The sequence below is a fragment of the Peromyscus eremicus genome, chromosome 14 (genome assembly GCF_949786415.1).
Source record: "Peromyscus eremicus chromosome 14, PerEre_H2_v1, whole genome shotgun sequence".
In the NCBI taxonomy this organism is placed as follows: domain Eukaryota; kingdom Metazoa; phylum Chordata; class Mammalia; order Rodentia; family Cricetidae; genus Peromyscus; species Peromyscus eremicus.
This window is the reverse complement of record NC_081430.1, coordinates 82,099,949-82,124,717: the sequence shown is the minus strand read 5'-3', so window position 1 is coordinate 82,124,717 and position 24,769 is coordinate 82,099,949. Positions and strand designations below refer to the sequence as shown.

Below are 24,769 nucleotides of genomic sequence, written 5' to 3'. Positions count from 1 at the left end.
TTCCTTAAGAAGTCAGCTGGAAAATTTAAACAGACGCATGTTTGGATGGAGTTGCTAGGGGCATGGAGAATAGGGCCGCACAAACACACAGCTGCCAACAATTGCTGCTGCCTTTCTGGGAAGGCTGCTGCTGGTGATGTGTAGTTAAATGCTTTAAAAACTTCAGTACCTTTGTGACCAAGTCAGAAATTCTCAGTCTTTATCCAGAGGAACAATCAACGAAGTACTTGTGTAACCGCCCCAGCACACGCACAAGCATGTTCAAAGCCGTAATGAGGAAAAGAAAACCCAAATGTCAACAAAAGAGAATTGGTTAGGTAAGTGGTGCTAAACATACAAATGATGGAATAACGGTTCTATTAAAATACTGTGGAACAATCAGACTGCAACCCACAGAACCAGGGAGGCTACCTAGCAGCGAGAACCCTAGGATGACTGTGGCTTACAATAAGTTTCGGTTTTACTCAACCACTGGGCAAGCCTCAGTGAAACATTTCACTATTAGGATAAGAATTTGTACTGTATCAAGCTGATAATAGAAGAAATAAATAAATAAATAAAAATAAAAAAAAATCCAACAAAGTTTAATATATCCACCTTTAATCTTGATCATACCTTCTGGTGGCAGCCTACATATATAAAGGACACTGAAGGAGTAAGCTCTTCCTTTGCCTGATTGCCCTAGCTCTGGCTACCAAGATCATTCTTTCTTTTTTTCTTTCTTTCTTTCTTTCTTTCTTTCTTTCTTTCTTTCTTTCTTTCTTTCTTTCTTCCTTTTTGGTTTTTCGAGGCAGGGTTTCTCTGTATAGCTTTGCGCCTTTCCTGGTACTCTCTTTGTAGCCCAGGTTGGCCTCGAATTCACAGAGATCCGCCAGCCTCTGCCTTCCAAGTGCTGGGATTAAAGGAGTGCACCACCACCATCCAGCTCCAAGTTCATTCTTTTAACCAGCATTAGAGCCTACTTCCTTAGAATTGTGGTGTATACTAAAGACCGGCTGAGATATACAGCCTCATGAACTGAACAACTACTGAATTCTTCAAATTTCTATTGGTAGCAGCCATTGATGGACTACCTGAACCACAGTTTGTGAGACATTCTAATAAATCCATTTTCTTCATACATAGAGAGATTCATTCTATTATTCCTTTTCAGGTTAGAGAACCTTGAACAATGCAGTTGTTTTTTCCTTCACCTGCCCCCTGAGGAAGATGTGCTAACAATAGTGTTCATAAACACATTCTTCATAGCTCAGTTATTCTCTAAACATTAAACTATACATGATGGCTACTCTGTATTATTATTCATTTGCCAACAGTTTGTTCTGAATTTCTGGAATAAAACTCCTAAAGCAATGAAAAAAAATATTGTGGAAATACATCTATTCCTGTGAAAACTGTAAGAAAAATGAGAAGCAGACAGACTTGATCTCAACAGGCTGAGACTGCTTCATTTTTTCCATAATGAAGGCTGAGCTCACTTAGAAAGGCTGAGGGACATGTATAAATACTTAGGTAGCCACTGGGAAGTTACAGTCCCCCACCCCCACCCCCTGTTTATACTGGGAGCAGGGTGGGTTGGTTTTGATACCAGGGCCTATTGTTTCTGCAGGTAGAGTGCAATGGTCAGGTTGGGGCTAAGCCATTCTTTATGGCCAGGGGCTGTTGCCCTGTCCAGCTTGATTCAGTTCCTCATGACCTGAGGCTATTACCCAAATGAAAGGTATTGGTATTTTAAGTAAAAATTCAAGTTGCCAAGCAAAGTAAGTGATGGAATCCTCTTTAAAAATCTATATAGTGCACATGAAGGTGCAGAAATACATATTTAAAAGGGTATTATAAAGGTGTAATAGTTGTTATCTACAGAATTGTGTCTCCTCAAAATTCATATGAAATCGTCTCAATGTCCATGTCACAGTATCTAGAAACAGGGCCTTTAAGGTTAAGTAGGGCCATAATCCAGGACTCATGTTCTTGTAAGTGTAAGAGACACAGCCCAGCAGTGGTGGTGTACACCTTTAATCCCAGCACTTGGCAGAGACAGAGGCAGGTGGATCTCTGTGAGTTCCAAGCCAGCCTGGTCTACAGAGTGAGTTCCAGGACAGTGAGGCCTACACAGAGAAACCCTGTATCAAAAAAACAAAAAAGAAGCCGGGCAGTAGTGGCGCACGCCTTTAATTCCAGCACTCGGGAGGCAGAGCCAGGCGGATCTCTGGGGAGGTGGGCCAGCCTGGGCTACCAAGTGAGTTTCAGGAAAAAGGCGCAAAGCTACACAGAGAAACCCTGTCTCGAAACCTCCCCCCCCCCAAAAAAAAGTAAGAGAACTAGGAGGACCACCAGCAAAATACAAAAGGCCATCTGAGGACCTCCTGGTTAGTACCTTGATCTTTAGCTCAAGGGTCCAGAGTGTGAGAAAATAGATTCCTGTTGATGAAGCCGCTTAATTTTGTGGACGTATTATGGCGGCTCAGGCTGACTAATACAGTATTATTGCTTGAGTACTTCCTGATTGCTCTGTAATGTGTGGGTTTTTTTTTTATTATTTCAAAATAACAAGTTTCAGTGTGAAAAAGGTAATGCAATCACATTTAAAAATAAGGGATGATAAAACATGTATTAGGCCGGGCGGTGGTGGCGCACGCCTTTAATCCCAGCCCTCGGGAGGCAGAGCCAGGTGGATCTTTGTGAGTTCAAGGCCAGCCTGGGCTACCAAGTGAGTTCCAGGAAAGGCGCAAAGCTACACAGAGAAACCCTGTCTCGAAAAAAAAGAAAAAAAAACAAAACATGTATCAGATAAAACAAGAACATATTTGTAATGTATGCAACCTCTGTTCTTCCTTCCAAAGACCAATCACATTACCCATCCCTACTAACTAGAATTCCTCCTTGCCTGTCAAAAATTCCTTACCAGTTTTGTTTATTTGGGAATCCAGTCCTCAAACCTATTGGATGACCAGCAGAAAATCACTTTCCCAAAAGAACTATGGATTATACTCCGTGGAATTAATATTCCTAGTGCCGTATCAATAAACCCACTGTATCTGCATTCTCCCTTGGACTTCCCTTGGTCACTGCAGTAGCAAACTCTAACCATGAGTATGTCTTGTTTCACTGTCAGGCCCAAAAGGAACTTGGGACAAATGGCTAACTCTGGTGCCTGGTAGCACACCAAAGCGCAATGCTGACCTCTAGGCTCGCCCAGTCCCCGGGGCTCCCCTCAGCTCTTCTCACCCCTTGCTCTACTCTGAACTTCTCCAGCTCTTGGACTTCCCTTCCCCCGGCTTCTCATTCCTATATAACGCTGCCGTTTTGGCCATGAGCTCTCTTGGCCCCCTCTCTTTTACGTTTTTTTTTTTCTCTCTCTCTTCCTCCTTTCTTCCTCTCTTCTTTCTCTTCCTTTCTCTCTCTCCCCCTTCTCTCTGCTCTCATGGCTCGGTTCAGTCTACTGGTCATGTTTAGTTTGCTCCCTTCTCCAGACTCTTCCAGATACCTCTGTCTGTACTCTTCTTCATATCTACAATGAAAACCTTCTCCTCAGCCAGGCTGTAGTGGCGCACACCTTTAATCCCAGCACTCAGGAGGCAGAGGTAGGTGGATCTCTGAGTTCAAGGCCAGCCTGGTCTGCAAAGTGAGTTCCAGGACAGCCAGGGCTACACAGAAAAACACTGTCTCAAAAAATAAAAAAACCAAAACCAAAAAACAACCTTCTCCTCCTCAATTGTATCTTGGAGCAATCATGTCCTCACTTTATACATCTGATGTTGAAACCCCCACTTTAAACATTTACCATTATACCAACTTCATATTATCAGACATTTACTTGTCTCTGCAAATTAATTCAACATATTTTGACACATTTCATATCAAGAACACTGTGAGCTAGGTATGTGGACTATTCCTTTAATCCCAGCACTGGGGAGGCAGAGGAAGGAGAGATCTCTGAGTTTGAGGCCAGCCTGGTCAGCACAGCCAGTGTCAGATCCTAACCCCGCAGGATGGCAGTCTGGGCTCAGCTCAGGCTGGACTCTGACCCTGCAAACACTCAGCATTCCTCAGAAACCTTGTAAAGTGGTTTTCTGTTTGCCAGGAAAAGCCATTACTTTCTTATCTGCTCCTACAGGCTCCCAACTTCCGGAAAGGGCATTTAGCTCTCGTGGACTCAAGCCTCTAACAGATCAGAGCCCCAGGTCATTTCCCAGGCACTGCCGCTATCCCGCTCTCCTCCTGCCCGACGTAACCCCGTGTCACAGGCAGGACTCTCGGTTCCCGTAGCCCTAACGGTTGCCAGTCGGCTCCTCTCGCTGTCTTTTCTCTCTGTCCCCGAGAGGTAGCCATGGCAGACTCCCCCAGATGCCTCTGGCTCTTCGCTTTCTCTTGTCCACAATGAAAAACCTCCCCTTAATCATGGAACAGCTATGTCAGTGGTCTCTTTACCGCGACCCTCCCATACAGCAAGCACCAGGAAAGCCAACAGTACACAGTGGGTCCTGTCTCAAAACAGAAAAACTAACAAAACAAAACCACAAAGAATGCTTTGGGCGTCAGATTTTTCTAAGGCTGAAAACATGCTCCTAAGAAACAAAGAAACAAAAGAATTATATAATGGATCTTTCCTTTCCTTTTTCCTTTTTCTTTTCTTGCTTTTTTTTTTTTTTTTAAATCCTTCAAAAATCACTCAATAGATTCTAAAAGTTGTTCACCGGAAAATGTGGCTCTGGGGTTGGGGATTTAGCTCAGTGGTAGAGCACTTGCCTAGCAAGTGCAAGGCCCTGGGTTCGGTCCTCAGCTCTAGAAAATAAAATTTAAAAAAAGAAAAGAAAGAAAATGTGGCTTGGTGTCACTTTGTAATTATTTCTGGCCTGGGTCAAAGGAAGTTGAGAGAAAAGTTTAAAATAGTATTGAAATGGTTTCCCAAAATTCAGAAAATCTGGACTCTGATAAGCACAGCTAAAATGTTAAATGATGGAGAACTGGAACAAATACGTTAAAAAAAATACTTAATCTTTAAGCAAAGGTGTGTATTGAATAAAAGAGAAGAAAATTTGTCACATGTAATGCTGTTAGCAATTGTACAAAATTGTTGCAATAGTCATTAATTGTCAACATTTTATATAGGTGGAAGGTTTATTAGCTCAAATTAGAATTATCATTTTATCAAATGAATCGAGGCTTTATCATGAAAGCTGAGGCCGGGGGTTTCCAAGTTTGGCAGGCTGTACACACAGCAACAAGGCTTGGCTAGCATGTTTATGTTTTACCTAATAGTAGGACAGCATGCAGGATTCAAGATCTCATTCATACTCAGCCTACCACTCAGAGAAAGGAGACCGGAAGCAAAGCAGTGGTTTCTAACTGAAAATATTCCCAGGTCACCAGCTCTAAAATCTCTCTCTGGCCACCAGGGGACACTGTTCCCTAAACTTGCTTAGTAGAAGCACCCATGTGCTAGGACAAATTGGTCCTTTCGGGGGAGGGGGAGATCTTTGTGTTAGATTAAGAAAGATCATCACAGTTCAAATTGAAACCTTTCAATGAGACACCAAATTGAACTATCACATAGTAGGGCAAGATAACAGAAACAGAGGAAAGTCCTCTGACTTGAAAGCCATGAAATTTCAAAACTGGTTTACTGGGGCTGGACAGATGGCTCAGGTCCTGAGTTCAACTCCCAACAACCACATGGGATCTGATTCTCTCTTCTGAAGTTCCCGAAGACAGGTCACATGGTTAGCCTGAGATGTAGATCTACTTGCTACTATGGAGGCATTTTTGAAGATACTACTTTTATATCACTTGATGGTTTTACTATGACTAATAGTTTGGGAGAACTGATTTCTAAGCTTTGCACTTATGTGGCCCATAGAGGTTCCCCAATAAGAGGCTCCTTCTCTCAGGGAAGACCCTCTGCTCTGGAATCTCAGGACTCTAGATAATGCTTCAACTCTAGTAGGGTGAAACAACTAGTCTTCTCAGTTGTAATAAGAGCAGATGGTACTGGGAGAAAGTGTGACTCAGTGGGCATAACTTTGTGCCCAAAGTCATAGGCTCTGGCTCATAATTTCATGGTCATGAAAATCTTGACATCAAGACATTTTTTTTTTTCCAGGCAGGAAAATACCACACAGTGGTTGGTAATCCAGACAAGATGGTAAACAGAAAAGAAGTATGTTGATGGATACCTAGGGGTCAGGGTGAAGTCTTGAGTAAAATTCAGGCATATTAAAAACTGACAAGAACAAAGCAGAATCCATTTATTGTGTGACTTCAGCAGACAGGTTCTAAAGGCTCAGATAAAATCCGTTAGGGCCCAAGGGGGATGTGAGACTTCAGAGCAATCCAGATCAGTCCTCAGAAGCAGAGCCATAGACAGGCCAGTAACGGGGAGTTGGACAAACACTTCCTACCGTCTTTTTACCTAAGGTTAAGGTTGGCCTTCCAGACACAGAGTTAACAGATCTATTAGTTAAAGTTCAGAGGCGAGAGTGTACCCAGCATTGAAAGAAGGCGAGTTGTTCCAAAGGCTCAGAGTCCAGTAGAACCCTTACAAGGAGGCTGAGCTTCCTACGGAAAACTTTCCAGGGGACTGGGGATATAGCTCTGTCGGCTGCATGCTTGCCTATGATACACAAAGCCCTGGGCTGTGTCCCTGACAATGTCTAAAACTAGGCATGATAGTGTCTGACTATAATATCAGTACTGAAGAGGTGGAAACAGGAGGGTCAGAAGTTCAAGGTCATCCTTGTCTACACAGTGAATGTGAGACTCAGTGGGGGATATATGTGAGACTACCAAAAAAAAAAAAAAAAAAGCCTCCTTAGTACTCTGGAAGACCAAAGGAACTTACAAGACTAGAGCTTTCAAAAATGGTATTTGGTATATAATTGCAATGTTATATTTTGCTGCGCTCCACAGGTTTTTCACCATTGAGATATTTTTGGAAGAAAGTTTGAATTTGTTGCCAGGCATCCACCTGCGCCCTTGAGTGAGCCCTTGGCTCACCTCCATAGAATATCACTTCACCCAACACCGCATGCACAGAAGCTCTGGAAGGAGGGAAATAAGGTGGGTCAATATAGTGACCAGTTTCTGGATAGTAGATTATCTGGGGTCTGTCTTTTCCATGGGCTTGTAGACGTCCACAGGCTATGTGGGCATAGAATTCACTCTTCCAGTTATGATCATCCATGCCCACAATGAACAGGAAGGGTCCCTGGGCCTTTTCCAGTGGAATAAGACTTTGACAGTTAGGTTCCTCTAGTGGATTGTTCCAAATATCCACCAAATCCAAAAGGCCTGACTCCATGGTCTTTTGTTTTGTTAGGTCACACCGAAGATTGGGAACAAACAGATCTTTGTAATACAGGGGAGCTATTGTGTTGGCCACACAGCTGTTGATAAGGACAGTGGCCGTGATGTTTCTTAGGAAAGCTGCCATTGAGAGGCACAGGTCACCGCCTTTGGAGAAGCCAAGAAGCCCAACATTCGGGCCTTTCACCTGATGAGGAGAGAGAACAAGTGCAGAGTTCATTGGTGGAAAGCATGTAGTGATTTTATATTCTCCAAGTACCTTCTTTGTCCTCTTTACACAATAATATACAAAGTTCAAACATGCCCTCTAAAAACAAACGAATTGATTTCTGAGTATATACACCATCTAATGTTTATAAAGACTAGGTCAAGAGTATTGTACATAAAGGCCTTTATAAACTAAATTAATGAACAAACTGTTAAATAGTTCCCTACCTTGAATATACCTATATATTTACACATCTATCTATCTATCTATCTATCTATCTATCTATCTATCTATCTGTATGGATGTTTATCCACAATACCTTTACACTCAGGGATGAGAGAAAACAAGCACAAAGCCTAAGTCAGGTCAGCCTCACCATGCTTCAAGGACAAATCCAGCAGTCCTCTCCTGAATCACACCCGAACTTGTCCAAGCTTGTGCAAGTATGTCCAAAAACAATAGGACTAAACCTCAGCCAGTTCAAAGTATACTAGTGTAACTGCTGCTTGCTTAAACAATTACATTTGAGATGATCTAACTGTCCCTGAAACTCCCCTTAGCTATGCTTAAAAGGAGCTTGCATGTTCCTCTTAGGGTCATCACCATTTTGTACAGATGTTGACCCCTGCATGCTGGAATACTAATAAATGCTCTTTGCTTTTACATACTACTTGAGTCTGGAGTGGTTGTGTGATATTTTGTTTGAGTTCTCATAAATAAAGCTTGCCTGGAGATCAGAGGGTGGAGCTAGCCAGTAGTTAACCCCATAGATATCTGGAGGTCTATACAGACAGGAGACAGGAAGTGACAAGGCTGGGTGGAGAGAGGAAGTGATAAAGGGGGGCAGAGACAGGATCTTGGCCCTTTTTGTTGGAGGATTTCTCAATTGAGGTTCCCTCCTCTCTGATGACTCTAGCTTGTGTCAAGTTGACATAAAACTTGCCAGTACAATAATATTTATCACACGTACAGCACTGATGAGGATCCTTAATATCATCAAAAACACCATCCCTATTCTGGTGTCACCAGCGGTCTCAAAGATACCTCTTTTTTTTTTTTAAGATTTATTTATTTATTATGTCTACAGTGTTCTGCCTACATGCATGCCTGCAGGACAGAAGAGGGCATCAGATCTCATTATAGATGGTTTTTAGCCACCATGTGGTTGCTGGGAATTGAACTCAGGACCTTTGGAAGAGCAGCCAGTGCTTTTAACCGCTGAGCCATCTCTCCAGCCCAAGATGCCTCTTTTTAGTCAAACTTTTCCCACAAGAAACTTATATTAGTGTTAGTAATGAGGAGAGTCAAACCTCCGAGATGTCAGCTGCCTTACTTGGGCAGTAGTGGGAGGAGAATTCAAGGTTAGCAGTTTCTTAGTGCAGTGCTTTGGAGTCATGGTAGTTAAAAAAGGAACTACACAGTCAAATCTTAAGAGCTATGAAAGAGGAAATAGGAATAATCTTAGCAACTGTTGAGGGAGTGCTGGGATCTCCCTTCATATCTCTAATGCCCAGTGTCATGGCAGGGCTTTTGGCTCTGGCCCTGAGTCCACTCCATGCCCTCCTTTGTATTCAGGACAGCACTGGAACCCACCTTTGGGTGCTGCAGCATAAAGGCCAAGGCTTCTTCAAAGTACTCCAGGCGCACATCACTCAAACTCTCAGGGAGGTCTTCAAATCTGAAGTAAGCCAGAGCGAGTACAGCAAAACCGTGCCCAGACAGGAGGCTGGCCCTGTATTCACACAGGCCACCGCCACTTCCAAACAAGTCGATGACCCCAGGGAATCTCCCCTTGCCTGTGGAGCAGGACACATCACATCACAAAATGCCTTAGCTGCTCAAAGGATATCTGGGGATTCAGATTTTGGCAATCAGTGAGAAAGTCTTTGAAGTTGGGGATGCGGATGGCCTGAAATATTTGTGAATCAGGACCCTTCCTACTTTGTTTATTTGGAGACGTGGTTTTACTACAGTGTATAAGGTAGCCTGGAAACCTTGACCCTCCTGCCTCTGCCTCTCAACAGGGGAGTTTACACATGTGTGGCACCACATCTGGCTTTTTTTTTTTTTTTGACAGAGTCTCACTATGTAGCTCTGGCCTAGCTTGGAACTCATTATTAGACCAGGCTGGTCTCAAGCTCACAGAGATCTGCCTGCCTCTGCCTTCTGGGATTAAAAGTGTGTACCACCATGTCTAGCTGTTTGTTTTCCATTACCTACAGAGAAAAGAGAAGGGGAACAAAATGTCTCCACCCCCCTCAATTGTCACAAATAATAATAAAGTTTAAAGATAATGCAAGTCTTCCAACAACTTTTTCAGTTTCCCCTGAAAATGTTTTATGGGTGTAAAATACTCTTAGGTACACCAGGGGTTACTAGAGGGTATTGCTATCTCTTTATTATCTTTTCTACTTTAAAGAAGGGTGCCCTACATCAGCCACGTTGTTTTGACCCCTGAATACTTATATATACTGTTTCTTTTGCTGACTGTACTGTTCTCTTTCTCTCTCTTGACTTTGATCTGCTCAACTTCTCAGTTTGCTAACTTCAACTTAGATTCCCCTTCCAGACAGTCTTTCCACATGTCCCCAAGGCTGAGCTGGATTAGACAGTCTTAGACATGTTCTCACTGGTGCTTTAGTCTGTAGCTCCCTCTCAGAGTGCCTGTCACACTGTGTTCTGTGTAGAAGCGTAATTTCTATTACACTATAAATTTTGCCCAAAATTTTGACAGGTCATGTCTTAGTTACTTTTCTATTGCTGTGATTAAAAAACACCAAGACCAGGGCAACTAATAAGAGAAAGCGTTTAATTCACGGTTCCAGAGGGTTTGAATCCATGATCATCATGGGGTTGGCAGGGGAGGAGGGCAGAAGGTAGGCGTGGTACTGGCGCAGTAGCTGAGAGCTCGTATCTTGATCCAAAAGCACAATGCAGGGACAACCGAGACCTTGCTGCCTTTTGAAACCTCAAAAGCCACCCCAGCGGCACACCTCCTTCAACAAAGCCATGCCTCCTAATCCCTTCCAAACAGTTCTATCAACTGGGGACAAGATATATATTTGAAAAATATATAAGCCCATGGAGGCCATGCTCATTTGAACCACCACAGGCCACATAGTAGACACTGACATTTTCTGTTTGTTTTTCTTTTCTCATTCTATTTTTTTCTTTCTTCATTTCCCTATTGCTCTTTAAGTCTCATGTAGTTCCTACTGGCCTCAAACTTGCCTGGTAACACAGGGTCTTGAACTCTTGACCCCTCCTTGCCTCCTCCTCTGGAGTGCCGGGATTTCAAATATGTACCAGCACACTACTTAAATAATTTACTTGTATATCATGTCGTTAGCTTGTCCTTAATGAAAGCCTTTATAACACTGTGGTGGTTTTAGTAAGAATGGGCCTCGCCGGGCGGTGGTGGTGCACGCCTTTAATCCCAGCACTCGGGAGGCAGAGCCAGGCGGATCTCTGTGAGTTCGAGGCCAGCCTGGGCTACCAAGTGAGTCCCAGGAAAGGCGCAAAGCTACACAGAGAAACCCTGTCTCGAAAAACCAAAAAAAAAAAAAAAAAAAGAATGGGCCTCGTAGGTCCATATACTTGAATGCTCAGTCGTCAGGGAGTGGCACTATTTGAGAAGGATTAGGAGTTGTGGCCTTGTTGGGGGAAGTGTGTCACTAGGAGTGAGCTTTGAGGTTTCAAAAGTCCACACTAGGTCCGGTGCTGCTCTCTCTGCCTATGGATCAGGATGTAGCCCGCAGCTACTGCTCCAGTTCCTGCCTACGTGCTGCCATGCTCCTCATAGTGATAATGGACTCAACTTTGGAAACTGTAAGTGAGCCCCCAGTTAAATGCTTTCATAAGAATTGCTTTGGTCATGGTGTCTCTTCCACAGCATCACAACAGTGACCAGGATAAATACTCTTACTGGATGACTGAATCCATCATGGTGATTTGCAGAGCTGCTACGAAAGTTGTGTGGAAGTCTCCAGAAATGGAGAGAGAAGAGAAATGAAGTAGGACTCAATTCCAGTTGCAGGAGTTCCCACTGGGCCAAGCAGCCACTAGGTAATTAGAAAGTGCCCAAGGGCACTAAAAATGAGGCGTATTCCCTTACTTTCTACAGCAATCACCAAGTTCAGTTTCAAAGTCCTGGGCACTGCAGTGACTCTAGTACCTTTCTGTGGTTGGAAGGGGGATGCCAGTTGTTAATATTCTGATCCGCACCTCGAAATCCCACCTCTTGGGCCATCCTGCATCCTGATGTGGAAGCCGCTTCTTAAGGAAAAACTCCGCCCCCTTCTCTCTCTCTCCACTCCCATGAGCTGTGCACCCTTTGACCCCTCTCTTTCCCTCTTCTCTCCCTCTTTCCTATCTTCTCTCCATCTCTCTATTATAATACACCATTTCCGTGCAGATGAAGCATCTGGGTTGTGAATGTCCACTTGCCACCCCACTGCCATGATTGCATGGAGTAGGTCACCCACCAGCCACCCTCCGCTTATGTCCAGCATGCCAGCATGTTTCCCTACACGCACAGGATACCCTCGGGGGCCCCTTGTAATAATCCATAACACCAGTGGCTGTTATCCCACTGTTTACGTAGACTGCACCCTATTTTTCTTAGACCAGGGTTTGTCAACATCAGCACAGTATTTATGTCCTAGTTAGGGTTTCCATTGCTGTGAAGAGACGCCATGACCACAGCAACTCTTACAAAGGAAACATTTAACTGGGGCTGGTTTACAGTTCAAATTAGTCCATTATTGTCATGGCAGGAAGCATGGTGGCATGCAGGCAATCATGGTGCTGGAGAAGGAGCTGAGAGTTCATCTGGATCCATGGGTAGCAGGAAGAGACAGTGAGTCACGAGGCCTGGCTTGAACTTCTGAGACCTCAAAGCCCACCCCCTAGTGACACACTTCCTCCAACAAAGCCACACCTACTCCAACAAGGCCACATCTCCTAATAGTGCCACTCCCCATGGACCCATGGCAGCCATTTTTATTCAAGCCAACATAAATCCATTTGTGTGTGTGTGTGTGTGTGTGTGTGTGTGTGTGTGTGTGTGTGTGTGTTATGTGCATGTGAGTGCTTGTGCTTGAGTGTATGTGTCCTGATGTGTGTAGAGAGGCCAAAGGTTGATAAATATCGGGTGTCTTCATCAATAGTTTTTCACTTTACTTTTGGAGACTGGTTCTAACCCTGGAGCTCACTGGCAGGCTAGAGTGCCAGCTAACAATCCCCAGAAATTCTGTCTGTGCTTCCAGGCTACAGTTGTGTGGAGGGGCCCCAAAACAGCTTGACCACATGGGCCCCAAAACAGCTTGACCACATGGCTGCCATGACAGACTGAGAGGCCCAGACGCAGCTTCTGTGACAGGCTTACTGGCAGGCAACACCCAGACCCAGGAAAAGCCTTAAGCTGACCCCACCCAGGGATCCACCCAGGGATGAGGAAGTACCTGACATCCCAAACTTTCCAACCATTAGATAAGGTGGCCAGATGTCCTTGAGTCTAGCACACACCTATTTTTGTTTTACAGATACCCCTAGACAATTGTCAGCCAATCAGGGTCCTGAACCCTGGAAATCCCTTCACGCCAGCCACTGCTATGATAAAAACTCAACCCCGCCTGGGCTCAGGGCTTTCTGCCCTCACCGCTGCATCCAACAGACAGAGAGACCAAGCTCAGCGCTTGAAGATAATAAAGGCTCTCTGCTTTTACGTGCGGGATTCAGTCTCCGTGGTGGTCTTTTGGGGGTTCCCCACGATCTGGGCATAACAAATTGCAGGCGTCAGCGCTGGTGCCCCACTTTTTACATGGGTACTGAGGAACTGAGGACCTGCATCCGGGTCTTCATGGTTGCCAAGCAAACACTTTGTTGACTGAACTCTCTCTCCAGCCCACTGTATCCATTTGGAACAGAATAATTTTGTCCTGTTCAGTATTTGGTGGGAAATTCAGCAGCATCGTAGGCCCCTACCAGCTAGATAGCAACAGCATCTCCCGCCTTCATTTTTGACAAACAAAAATCTGCATATATTACCAAATGTTGAGAACAACCATCAGCATGTTTATGGTCGGGGAGTGGCTGCCGGGGATATTCATGTGCGTCTTAATGATTAGGGAACATCGTCTTCATTTGTGGGTTTAAGGCTCTTTGAAAGTTTGATGTGAAAGGAGGCAAAAGTCACTCTTACTACAGGCATAAGTTATTAATTATATCGGTACTTAAAATGTACCCACGTGGCCGGCATTTAGTGGATTTCAATAATAAAAGTGGAGTGCCTTCTTCAGCATATAGCTGAGGGACTCACGGTGCCTTAAGGGGATGAGACTTGGTAGAAAATTTTCCATTTAAAACGACTGACAAGCTTTGGAGACTGGAAGTCACGCAATTATTTGTTTGTCCTGCTAGGTCTATACAGGACCAGAAGAGAGCACAGGAGAGAGGCTGCTCACCTGGGGGCAGGAAGAGCGTGGCGCGCACACGGCCCTCGCGCACGGGCACGCGCCGCACCCCGGGAGCCATGAAGTGCCGCTCGTGCACCGCCCGCGCCAGCAGCCGCCCGCCGTCGGGCTCGTGGCCGTCCAGCAGCTCCAGCTCCACCACGAAGGGCGTCCGCACGTCGCGCTTGACCAGGCGCCAGAAAGGCCGTTCGGGCTCCAGGGCCCAGAGCAGCCCCATGGGCTCGAGCCCCGCGAAGCTGCCGCCCAGCGCGGGCGCGCGCGCCAGGTCCAGCCGGCCGTGGGCGTCGGCGCGGTAGCGCGCGTGGGCGCGGAAGAGCGCGCCTTTCTCGTCGCGCAGGGCGGCGCGCAGCGTGACGGGCTGCTCGGGGGCCAGGCCGCGCGCGGTGATGCCCAGCGGCTCGTCCCAGCAGCTGCGGCCCGCGGGCTCCAGGCTCAGCGTCGCCGCCGCCATGGGGAGCTGGGAGCTCAGAGGCTGCAGGTCACCGGGAAGGGCACGCGGGTCCGGAGCGGAGCCTGGCCTGCTGTGGAGCCGACCTGGTGGGTCTCGTCCCGAATACGAAACGGGCAGAAATCGGGCTGATGTCTACCGGGTGACAGGAGAGGTCAAAGTAGCAGTGGGGCTGAGCCAGGGCAGAGGATTCTGAGCACGTGGTGTTGAGGATCAGTAGAAAATACATGAACAAGATCAGGGCAAAGTCCGGCCTTTGCGTGTATTCAGTAGCAGGTTTTTGTTTTTTAAACAACAACAACAAAAAACAACTTTTAAATACCGTGTTACTTTTATTTTAAGCTATTTTTGCTACTCTAGAGAAATACATAAGGTTGGGTAATTTATAAAGAACAGAGATTTATGTCTTACAGTTTTGAAGCCTGGGAAGACCAAGTTGAATGGGGCCCAATACTTGGTCACATGTCATCCAGTGCTAAAAGCAAACAGCACTCAAAAAACATTAGGATCATTGCAATTCCAAGCCAGTCTGGCATACATAGAGAGATCCTGTTTTAAACAACCCCACAGACAAAACATGCAAGAAAAAGGCCAAACCCATCCTTCAAAGGGAAAACTAGAGGTGCCCGCTCCTGTAACTCACTCTGTTTACCAGCGTAGAGACCTCTTTAAGTTTCTACTCAACCCTACTGGCGCAGTGGTTACTAAGTTTCTACCACACAAGATTTGACAGACACTTTGAAACATAGCAAAGTCAGATACAAAAAGAATAGGTCGAGTGTGTAAAGAGAATTTATACACACAATCATGTGGGCATATCCTTATCAGGACAAGATCCAGAAACAGATCTCTCACTATCAGACCCTAGGGGCCACTCTTCTGCCCCAGAGGTGTTTTTTTTTTTTTCTTTCTCTCTTTCCAAAAGGTAATTGTTTAGTCAGTTTTGCTTTATTACGAGATATCCCAGAATCTTAATTTATGATGAGAAAATGTTTAAAGTTTCTGTATTCCAGTCCAAGATCTTGGGGCTCCATTGTTGATGCCTCTAGTGGGCATACTAGATGGTAAAATGAGGTGCACCTGTGTACACATCACAAGTTAGAAAAAAGACATTAGGATTCCACAGCTCCATTTCTGGGCACACTCCCCGTGGCCTAAAGAGCTCAAAGATTTTTCTTTCCTTTCTTCCTCCCTTCTTTTGCCCTCCCTCCTTCTTTCTATATTTCTTTCTTCCTTCCTTCCTTTCTTTCTTTCTTTCTTTCTTTCTTTCTTTCTTTCTTTCTTTCTTTCTTTCTTTCTTTTCTTTCTTTCTTTCTTCTGGTTATTTGAGACAGAGTTTCTTTGTGTAACTCACTCTGTTAGACCAGGCTAGTCTCCAACTCAGAGATCTGAATCCCAAGTCCTAGGATTAATGGCGTGTGCTACCATTGCCTGGCTTCAACTGGGAATTTTTTTTTAAGTTTTCATTTCATTGTAAAGGCTTTAATCTAAAATTTTCTGTACATATCAGAGTCATCCTTTGTAACAATGTGGGGATGCAGCCTGATGTTATTATCGGTACCTTGGTTATACCTGCTACCTTGTATAGGTTATTATATCACATAACCCAAGCACTTAGGATGAACAAAGTCATTGAGACAGTCAGCTAAGCATGTACCATCTGCTGGTGCTCAGATTTTTTTGTTTGTTTGTTTGTTTTTTGGTTTTTCGAGACAGGGTTTCTCAGTGTAGCTTTATGCCTTTCGTGGAAGTCACTTTGGAGACCAGGCTGGCCTCAAACTCACAGAGATCCACCTGCCTCTGCCTCCCAAGTGCTGGGATTAAAGGCATGCGCCACCACAGCCCGGCTAAGATTTTTTTTTTAATTATCTTTTTTTTTTCTTTATTTTACATACCAACCACAATTTCCCCTCCCTACTATCCTCCTATTCCTCCCTCCTCCCGACTCCCATATATCCCCCTCCCCATCCACCCACTCCTCCTCTGTCTCCATTTAGAAAGGGGTAGGTTTCCCATGGGCTTGAACTTAGCATGACACATCAATTTGAGGTAGGACTGAGCTCCTCCCCCTGTATAAAGATTGGGCAAGGTAATCCACCATGGGAAACTGGTTCCCCAAAGCCAGCTAAGCACAAGGGACAGGTCCTGATCTCACTGCTAGGAGCCTTACAAACAGACCAAGCTACACAACTGTCACACACATGCAGAGGGCCTAGGTCAGTCCCATGCAGGCTCCCTAACTGTTGGTCAGGAGTCCATGTCCTCCCCTGTGCTCAGGTCAGCTGTCGCTGTGGGTTCTTTGATCTTGACACACACACCCCCCCACCCTACCCCTCTCGTACAATCCCTCCTCCCTTTTTTGAGGAGGACTCTCAGAGCTCAGCCCAGTGCTTGGCTGTGGACCTCTGAATCTGCTTCCATCAGTTACTAGATAAAGGCTCTGTGATGACAATTAGGGTAGTCACCAATCTGATTACAGTAGATGGTCAGTCAGGCGTCCTCTCCACTATTGCTAGGGGTCTTAGCTAGTGTCATCCTTGTGGATTTCTGGGAGTTTCTGTGACACGAGGTTTCTCCCTAGCCCTCCATCCGGCCCCCAAAATTCCTCCTACACCCAGCCTGTCCAACCTGCTCCCTCAAGTTCCCATCCTTCACCCCCCAACCCCGCCCTCAGTGTACCCAGGAGATCTCTTCTATTTCCCCTTCCTGGGAAATCCATGCATGCCTCTTTGTTCCCTCTTTGTTCTCTAGCCTCTCTGGGGCTGTGGACTGTAGATTGGTTACCCTGTACTTGACTCCTAATATCAACTTTGAGTGAGTACATACAATGCTTATCTTTCTCGGTCTGGGTAACCTCACTCAGATTTTTTCTCATTCTATCCATTTGCCTGCAAATTTCATGATGTCATTGTTTTTCACAGCTGAGTAATACTCCATTGTGTAAATGTACCACATTTTCCTTATCCATTCTTCAGTTGAGGGACATCTAAGTTGTTTCTAGGTTCTGGCTACTATGAATAATGCTGCTGTGTATCTAGTGGAGCAAGTGTCCTTGTGGTATGATTGAGCATCCTTTGGGTATATTGGTATGGCTGCATCTTGAGGTAGATTGATTCCCAATTTTCTGAGAAACTGCCATATTGATTTTCAAAGTGGCTGTACCAGTTTGCACCCCCACCAGCATTGGAGGAGTGTTCCCCTTATTCCATATCCTCTCCAGCATAAGCTGTCATCAGTGTTTTTGATCTTAGCCATTCTGACAGGTGTAAGATGGTACCTCAGAGTCATTTTGATTTGCATTTTCTTGAAGACTAAGTGTCTGCAAAACCTCTGTCTAGGACCTCTTGGCTTTTAGAGTCTCCACTGAAAAGTTTGGTGTAATCCTGATAGGTCTGCCTTTATATGTTACTTGGCCTTTTTCCTTTGCATCTCTTAATATTCTTTCTTTATTCTGTATGTTTAGTGTTTTCATTATTATGTGGCAAGGGGACTTTTTTTTTCTTATTAAGTCTATTTGGTGTTCTGTAAGCTTCTTGTACCTTCATAGGCATATCTTTCTTTAGGTTGGGAAAGTTTTTGTCTATGATTTTGTTGGATATAGTTTCTGTGCCTTTGAGCTGGAATTCTTCTCCTTCTTCTATCCCTATTATTCTTAGGTTTGTTCTTTTCATGGAGTCCCAGATGTCCTGGATGTTTTGTGTTAAGAATTTTTTGGATTTAACTTTTTCTTTGGTAAATAAATCTATTTCCTCTATTGTATCAGAGATTCTCCCTTCCATTTCTTCTATTCTGCTAGAGATGCTTGCATCTGTAGTTCCTGTGTGTTTCCCCAGATTTTCCATTTCCAGAATTCTCTCATTTTTTGTTTTCTTTATAACCTCTATTTCAATTTACAAGTCTTGAACTGTTTCCATTACCTGTTTGATTTTTTTAAAAGACTTATTTATTATGGCCTGGCGGTGGTGGCGCACGCCTTTAATCTCAGCACTCGGGAGGCAGAGTCAGGTGGATCTCTGTGAGTTCGAGGCCAGCCTGGGCTACCAAGTGAGTTCCAGGAAAAGGCGCAAAGCTACACAAAGAAAGCCTGCCTCAAAAAAAAAAAAAAAAAAAGAAAAAAAAAAGAAAAAAAAAGATTTATTTATTTTTTATACAGTGCTCTGCCTGCATGTGTGCCTGCTTGGCAGAAGAGGGCATCAGATCTCATTACAGATGGTTGTGAGCCACCATGTGGTTGCTGGGAATTGAACTCAGGACCTCTGGAAGGGCAGCCAGTGCTCTTAACCTCTGAGTCATCTCTCCAGCCCACCTGTTAGATTGGTTTTATTTAAGGGATTTATTGATTTCTTCCAATTTTTTGTTTTTTCTTTTCCTCAATTTCTTTATGGGAAATTTTCATTTCATATTTAAGGGCCTCTATCATCTCATTAAGTTATTTTTAAGGTAACTTTTTTTCTGCTTCATCTGCGTTGAGATGTTCAGGTCTTGCTGTTGTAGGACCACTGTGTTCTGGTGGTGGCATATTGCCCTTTATGTTGTTGAATGTATTCTTAGACTGGTGCTTACCATCTCTTCTTCCAACTGGTATAGGTGGTGCTTGTGCCTATAGGGGCTGCTGCACTTCCAGTTGGTGTGGGTGGCATTTGTGCCTGTAAGTCTGCTGATGTTGCCATAGAGTGCTGTCCTCAGGGAGGATGCTGGGGTAGATATGGTTGGGGAGCAGAGTGGTTCTTGTGGGAACAGAGTCCAGTGGGTAGCAGTGTGGTGCAGCCTGCCTGCAGGTTCTCACCTGCTGGCCTGCTGCTGGGGTCCGCACCAGCGCAGTGGGATTCCACCAGAGCTGGGGGCTGGGCCCAGCTGCTTTGCTAGGGTTGAGGTGGGATGGGGAGGGGCACAGGATATACCCTGGGGCTTAGGGCCTAGAGATTGGGGCAGTTTAGCTGGGAGACCATTCACTCACCTGTTCTTCCAGCTGGTGTGGGTGGCTCTTGTGTCTAGAGGGTTTGCTGATGTTTGAGGAGAAGGGTGCCTGTGGGGAGGATGCTGGGGTAGGTGGGGGTGGGTGGCAGAATGTGTCTTATAGGAACTTAGTCCTTTGGGTAGCAATGATGGTGGTGCCACCTGCCCACAGGTCTCTCACTTGCTGACTGGCTGCTGGGGCCTGCATCAGAGCAACCCAGATTGTTTTTTAACTGACAATATTAAGTTAGAGAAGACTAGCTACATTCCTGTTCTCACGGCCCACCTTTACCAAATGTAGGCCATGAACCTTTTTCCTATGATTGGATGCAAAAATCACCTGACAGGTTGTTGCTCAAGACACATTTCTGTCTGTAATTTTCCTGTAAATTTTATCCTGTTTAATCCTGGAACCCTCTGTTTCTTTCTTTGGTCTCCTGGCACCTGCCACTTTTTGTTAGCATTTAGGCATCTGTACTGGCCTGCCCTTAGGGTCCTGACACAATATATCCTCAGCTTCAGGTACTAAAAGGCATGCCTTGCCTACCTATTGTCTATCTCTTTCTCTTCTTTTGCCCTTGTCCCCAGGGACCAGTCTCTGCCTCCTTCTCTGCCCCTTCTCTCCCCTCCCCTCAATAAACGTCCCAGGTGGGCCCTGTTGTATGGTGTGACTCCTTCTTGCCATTTTTAAAATACACCACTTTTGGCTTCAGTTCTGGCACATCAGAACCAGGCTGTTGAAACACACCACATGCCTCCTGAGTGCAAATCACTAGCAGCTCTGGTGGGCCATTTCCTTTTTATTGTTTCCATTCATCCTAAATTCTTAGAATTAAGGGCACCCTACAGTGTCTCAGGGCTTGTCCACCTGCAGCTACCACAGAATACATGTACAACAGGGTGTGCTCTGTAATGGTCCTTGTCCTGACTTTTTAAAGGTATTTTCTACATTGTAACCCATGCCTCGATTTTGTAATATATTTTCTACATGGTAACATTTAGAAAAAAGTTCTAAGATTATATATTTCTTTCTTCTAACTTGGTATACAGTACTCTCAGATATCAAGTTTGAGCATGCTAGTGAAGATATTTTCCTAAACTGTCTTTGGTCACTAGATATGTGATAACTGTTCCGTCTGTAGTTCTGTCTGCTCACTGTGTGTTTTCAGATTCCAGTGTTGGTTTTCCTAATAGTCTTATAGTCTTTATACCTGTAAACAAAGACTAAGTTTCCAGTTGTTGCTTTGCATGGGATTTGGAAATACACATCATGTTCTCTATTACAAGAGACGTCTGCATTTCATTCATGGGGAGGATCTGCTCACCCACACTGCAGCTTATCATGCACAAACTGCTGATGGCTTGTTCCCTCTGAGTTAGCCTTGAATCTAATCATCACATTGAGTGGGGGAAGGCAGGACTCAGTGACTTTGGTGGATACAAGCCCTTCCCCTTCTGCACAGAGCAAAGGTATGGAGAGAAAAGTAGAGTCTGAGAGAAGAGTTGATCCCCTGGCCAGAGGGCAAGACTGAATTTTTGTGATCCACTGCCTCTGTTCCCCATCCCTATGTGATCTGATGGTTGCAGATGTAGCTAGAGTTTTCCTCTAGTCCTGCCTGGCCCACGGTCAGGACAAATCTCTCTCACCCGCCAGTCCCGCAGCCTCTTAGACCCAACCAAGTAAACACACAGAGACTTACATTACTTATAAACTGTATGGCCGCAGCAGGCTTCTTGTTATCTAGTTCTTACATCTTAAATGAACCCATTTCTATAAATCTATACCTTACCACATGGCTCGTGGCTTACCTGTATCTTACATGTTGGTACTCATGGCAGTGGCTGGCAGTATCTCCTGACTCAGCCTTCCTGTTCCCACAATTCTCTTCTCTGCTGGTCCCGCCTATACTTCCTGCCTGGCTACTGGCCAATCAGCATTTTATTTATACAGAGCGATATCCACAGCATGCAGATGAGGTGGAAGACAGTTTAGGATGCCCATCCATTGTCCTCTCAGATTGTCAGCTCTCTGAATAAGGCATGGTTTCAATGTTCAATTCTTGTATCTGCCCCATTGGACCCCCTGAGTGACATGTTCCAAGGGTTCAGGTGTCTCTGTCTTTTCTTTCCAACCTACAAGGTTGCATTCTTGACTTGGAGGCAACTGTATCCACCTTGTGTAAATGCATGGGACTCAGGCATGTCAGTGTTGGGCTTAATTTTAGGTTACTGAGCATTCAGGAGAGAGGGAAACAACTTTGCTCCAATTTCCAAAAAGTGAAAGCTTTATTTCTGTTCTTCAACTGAGCGTGTTTATTATACTTTTCCAAGGCCTACACTTTCCTCCTTTTCTCTTTCTCTTTTCTGCCTGTTTTGGAACTTCTAATTTAAAAGGAAAATAGAGCAAAGGGGGAACACACACACACACACACACATACACATACACACCACTAACGAAGGTTGTGTGCAGTTAGTGACTGGTTGTCATCCATGTATTTCTCCCCAGTAACCCTCCTGCCTCAGCTTTCTGAATTCTGGGATTAGAGACATGTGCCACCATGCCTGGCAAGATCCAGGGCTTAAGCATGTTTCCTGAGCCACTCTTGTAGATAGCTTTTACACACATCTTTACACAGTGCCTTTTAGCATGCTCCTCCTGTAACTTGCCACAAATCCAGAAATTCTGTAACAAGTTTGCTGGAGTGAAAGAAGAGTCAGTCCTCTCTTCCCCGGGGCTTTGGCTACTGTTGTGTGGAGCATCTGAACAGGCTTTAGGCAGTTCACGGCATGGCATGGGTGACTTCACACAGATGTGCATTCTGTTGGCCTTTGTGATCCATGGCAGAAGTGGGTTTGTGACCAAATAAAATGAGGAACCACAGATTTAAGGAATGGAGCATCATACAGAGAGGGGAAACTGGAGGGCACTGAGCACACCTTCACATTGACTGTGCTAGAAACTTCTGTATGATGCACTTCCTTACCTGTAGAATGAAGAGCATATTAGCCTATAGACTGGCCAATACTCAATGAGAAGCACATGGTTGGCGATGAACAGAGGGGACACTTTTCATTTCAGTGACAAAAATCTTAGAGAAACAAATTAAAAGGAGGGCAAATTAATTTTGGCCTGATTTCAGAGGTGTTAGTGTAATCACTGGCTTCATGGGTTCTTGGCCTGTGAGCAAGCACATCATGAGGGAGGGTGTGCAGGAACAAAGCATTCATGGTAGGGAAGCAGAGAGTGGACCAAGGAGCCAGGACAAGCTGCATCCTTTAATGGAGTGCCTCCAGTGACACACTTCCTCCAGTGCCGTCCCTCTTCCCAATGATGTCGTCCCATCAGTAATCCAACAAAGAATCAATTCATTAAGTCAGAGTGTCAAAGATATGATCATCCCCAAAAGCCAGTTCGCTGGCAACCAAATCTTTAACAAAGTAACCATGGAGGCTACTCCTGTTGAAACTGTAACAAACTGCTCTGGGATGTCTTTCTGTGTGCTGTGAATATGTGTTGCTCTGATTGGTTGATAAATAAAGCTGTTTGGCCTATGGAAATGCAGCTTAGATGCAGGCGTGAAATCTAGGAGAGAGACAAGAAGAAAGAAGAGGCAGAAGAGACGCCATCCCACCATTCAAGGAGCAGCATGTAATGGCACACAAGTAAAGCCACAGAACACGTCATGACATATAGATTAGTAGAAATGGGCCAAGTTTACTTCTAAGGTCTAGCTAGCAAGAAAACGGAGCCACAGGCCAAATGGCCATGCAATTTGTAATTGATATAAGCCTCTATGTGTTTACTTGGGTTTGAGTGGCTGCAGGACTGGGCAGGACACAGGAGAACTTCTAGCTACAACAAACACCCAATGTTTTTGAGAGTCAAAAGGAAATTATATATCAAGATTCGATTGCCTTTTTAAAAAAATAAAATTGCCGGGCGGTGGTGGCGCACGCCTTTAATCCCAGCACTCGGGAGGCAGAGGCAGGCGGATCTTTGTGAGTTCGAGGCCAGCCTGGACTACCAAGTGAGTTCCAGGAAAGGCGCAAAGCTACACAGAGAAACCCTGCCTCGAAAAAACAAAAAAAAAAAAAAAAAACAAAAAAAAAAAATAAATAAAAAAATAAAATTAAGAGCAGGGCAGTGGTGGCTCAAACCTGTAATCCTAGCATTCAGGAGGTAGAGACAAACCAATCTCTATGAGTTCAAGGCCAGCCTCATCCACAGAGTGAGTTCTAGGACAGCTATGGCTACCATACAGAGAAACTATCTCAAAAAATCAAAATAAAATAAATAAATAAAATTAAGGAATCAGAACATAATAATAAATTAAGGCACTTTATTTTATATACAGTTAAGGGCTTAAGACACATGTAGGTTTATTGAGCTATTAATAGGTTGTTTCATTTTTACATATTATATGATTATCATTGTTAAAAATCACATACTCCCAATCTAAATATTTAATTAACTGTTGAAACACTAAAGCTGTGTGACTATAGTATTAACAGGAACACAAATAGTTTCTTTGCTAGAAGACTCCTTATTCATTTGAAAAGATATCACAAAAGTAGATGTTTATCAGCTTTAAATATTTCATCAGTTTTATATTTAACTAGTAATTTCTTTGTAACTTAAGTGTTATGACTTCCATTCTAAGAAGAGAAACTCAAATCGGATATTATAATGATTTTGATAGTACAGTTGTTTAGTTGCCATTCATGGGGGATTGGTACCTGGACTCCAAAACTGCAGTGATTCATGTAATTGATATATAGTGGGGTGGAATTGGCATGTAATCTGAAAATCTTTAAAATGTTAAGATCACACCCTGCGTATTTATGTCCCTAAGTGGAACACAAACACTGTACAAATAGTTCCTTTTCAATTACAGCAAGTTTAAGGAATAATGGCCCGAAAAGGCCCCTGTATGTTCAGTATAGACACAGTGCTGTTTTCATATGAGTTCAATCCACGGGTGGTAGAATCGGCGGTGTGGAACCCACAAACACAAGGGGCTACAGCATATGCCTTCTTGTAGAGTAAAGATGTGTTTATTAACCGTCCTTTAGCAGATAGTTATTGACTGCGTTATATCGCAGGCAGTGCTGGTCCATGTTCCTCATTTCTTATCCTGGAACTGAGGTTGCCTGCTGCATGCTGTACCAGGGAGCAAACATGCTTCTCAACCTCTCAAGTTTCTTTCAAATCGCTGCCCTCTAAGGTAGAGTGGGATAGCCCAGTGGCAGAGTGCTAGCCTACCATGTACAAGCCCTGGGCTCCATCCTCGGCACCGTAAAAAAGTAGGAACCACTCACTCTGTCCTCCAACCAATAAGGAAAACAGTCTATAACACCTTTGTGGGGAAAGCTTCAAGA

The 24,769-nt window shown here is 44.5% G+C and overlaps 2 protein-coding genes across 2 annotated transcripts; both read right to left on the bottom strand.

Annotated features, from left to right (window-relative positions):
* Positions 1-6,854: 6,854 nt before the first annotated feature.
* On the bottom strand, positions 6,855-7,681 carry LOC131924103 (acyl-coenzyme A thioesterase 6-like). The gene has a single exon (XM_059279326.1). The coding sequence runs from the start codon at positions 7,523-7,525 to the stop codon at positions 6,887-6,889; it is 639 nt and encodes a 212-aa protein (XP_059135309.1). The 5' UTR covers positions 7,526-7,681; the 3' UTR covers positions 6,855-6,886.
* A 1,335-nt stretch (positions 7,682-9,016) lies between these two features.
* LOC131924007 (acyl-coenzyme A thioesterase 6-like) lies at positions 9,017-22,392 on the bottom strand. Its single transcript, XM_059279194.1, has 6 exons — positions 22,375-22,392; positions 19,392-19,460; positions 19,221-19,296; positions 18,998-19,128; positions 13,978-14,569; positions 9,017-9,309 (listed from the first exon to the last, which is right to left on the bottom strand). Exons 1-6 carry the CDS (start codon positions 22,390-22,392, stop codon positions 9,017-9,019), a joined length of 1,179 nt encoding a protein of 392 aa, XP_059135177.1.
* Positions 22,393-24,769: the final 2,377 nt, after the last annotated feature.

Coding starts and splice junctions, on each gene's coding strand:
- LOC131924103 (XM_059279326.1), bottom strand. CDS start 7,525: ATGAACTCTGCACTTGTTCTCTCTCCTCATCAGGTGAAAGGCCCGAAT.
- LOC131924007 (XM_059279194.1), bottom strand. Junction 14,570..18,997: donor ACCAGTTGGAAGAAGAGATG/GTAAGCACCAGT, acceptor GTCACCCGGTAG/ACATCAGCCCGATTTCTGCC. Junction 9,310..13,977: donor CACGCTCTTCCTGCCCCCAG/GTGAGCAGCCTC, acceptor CCTGCTCCACAG/GCAAGGGGAGATTCCCTGGG.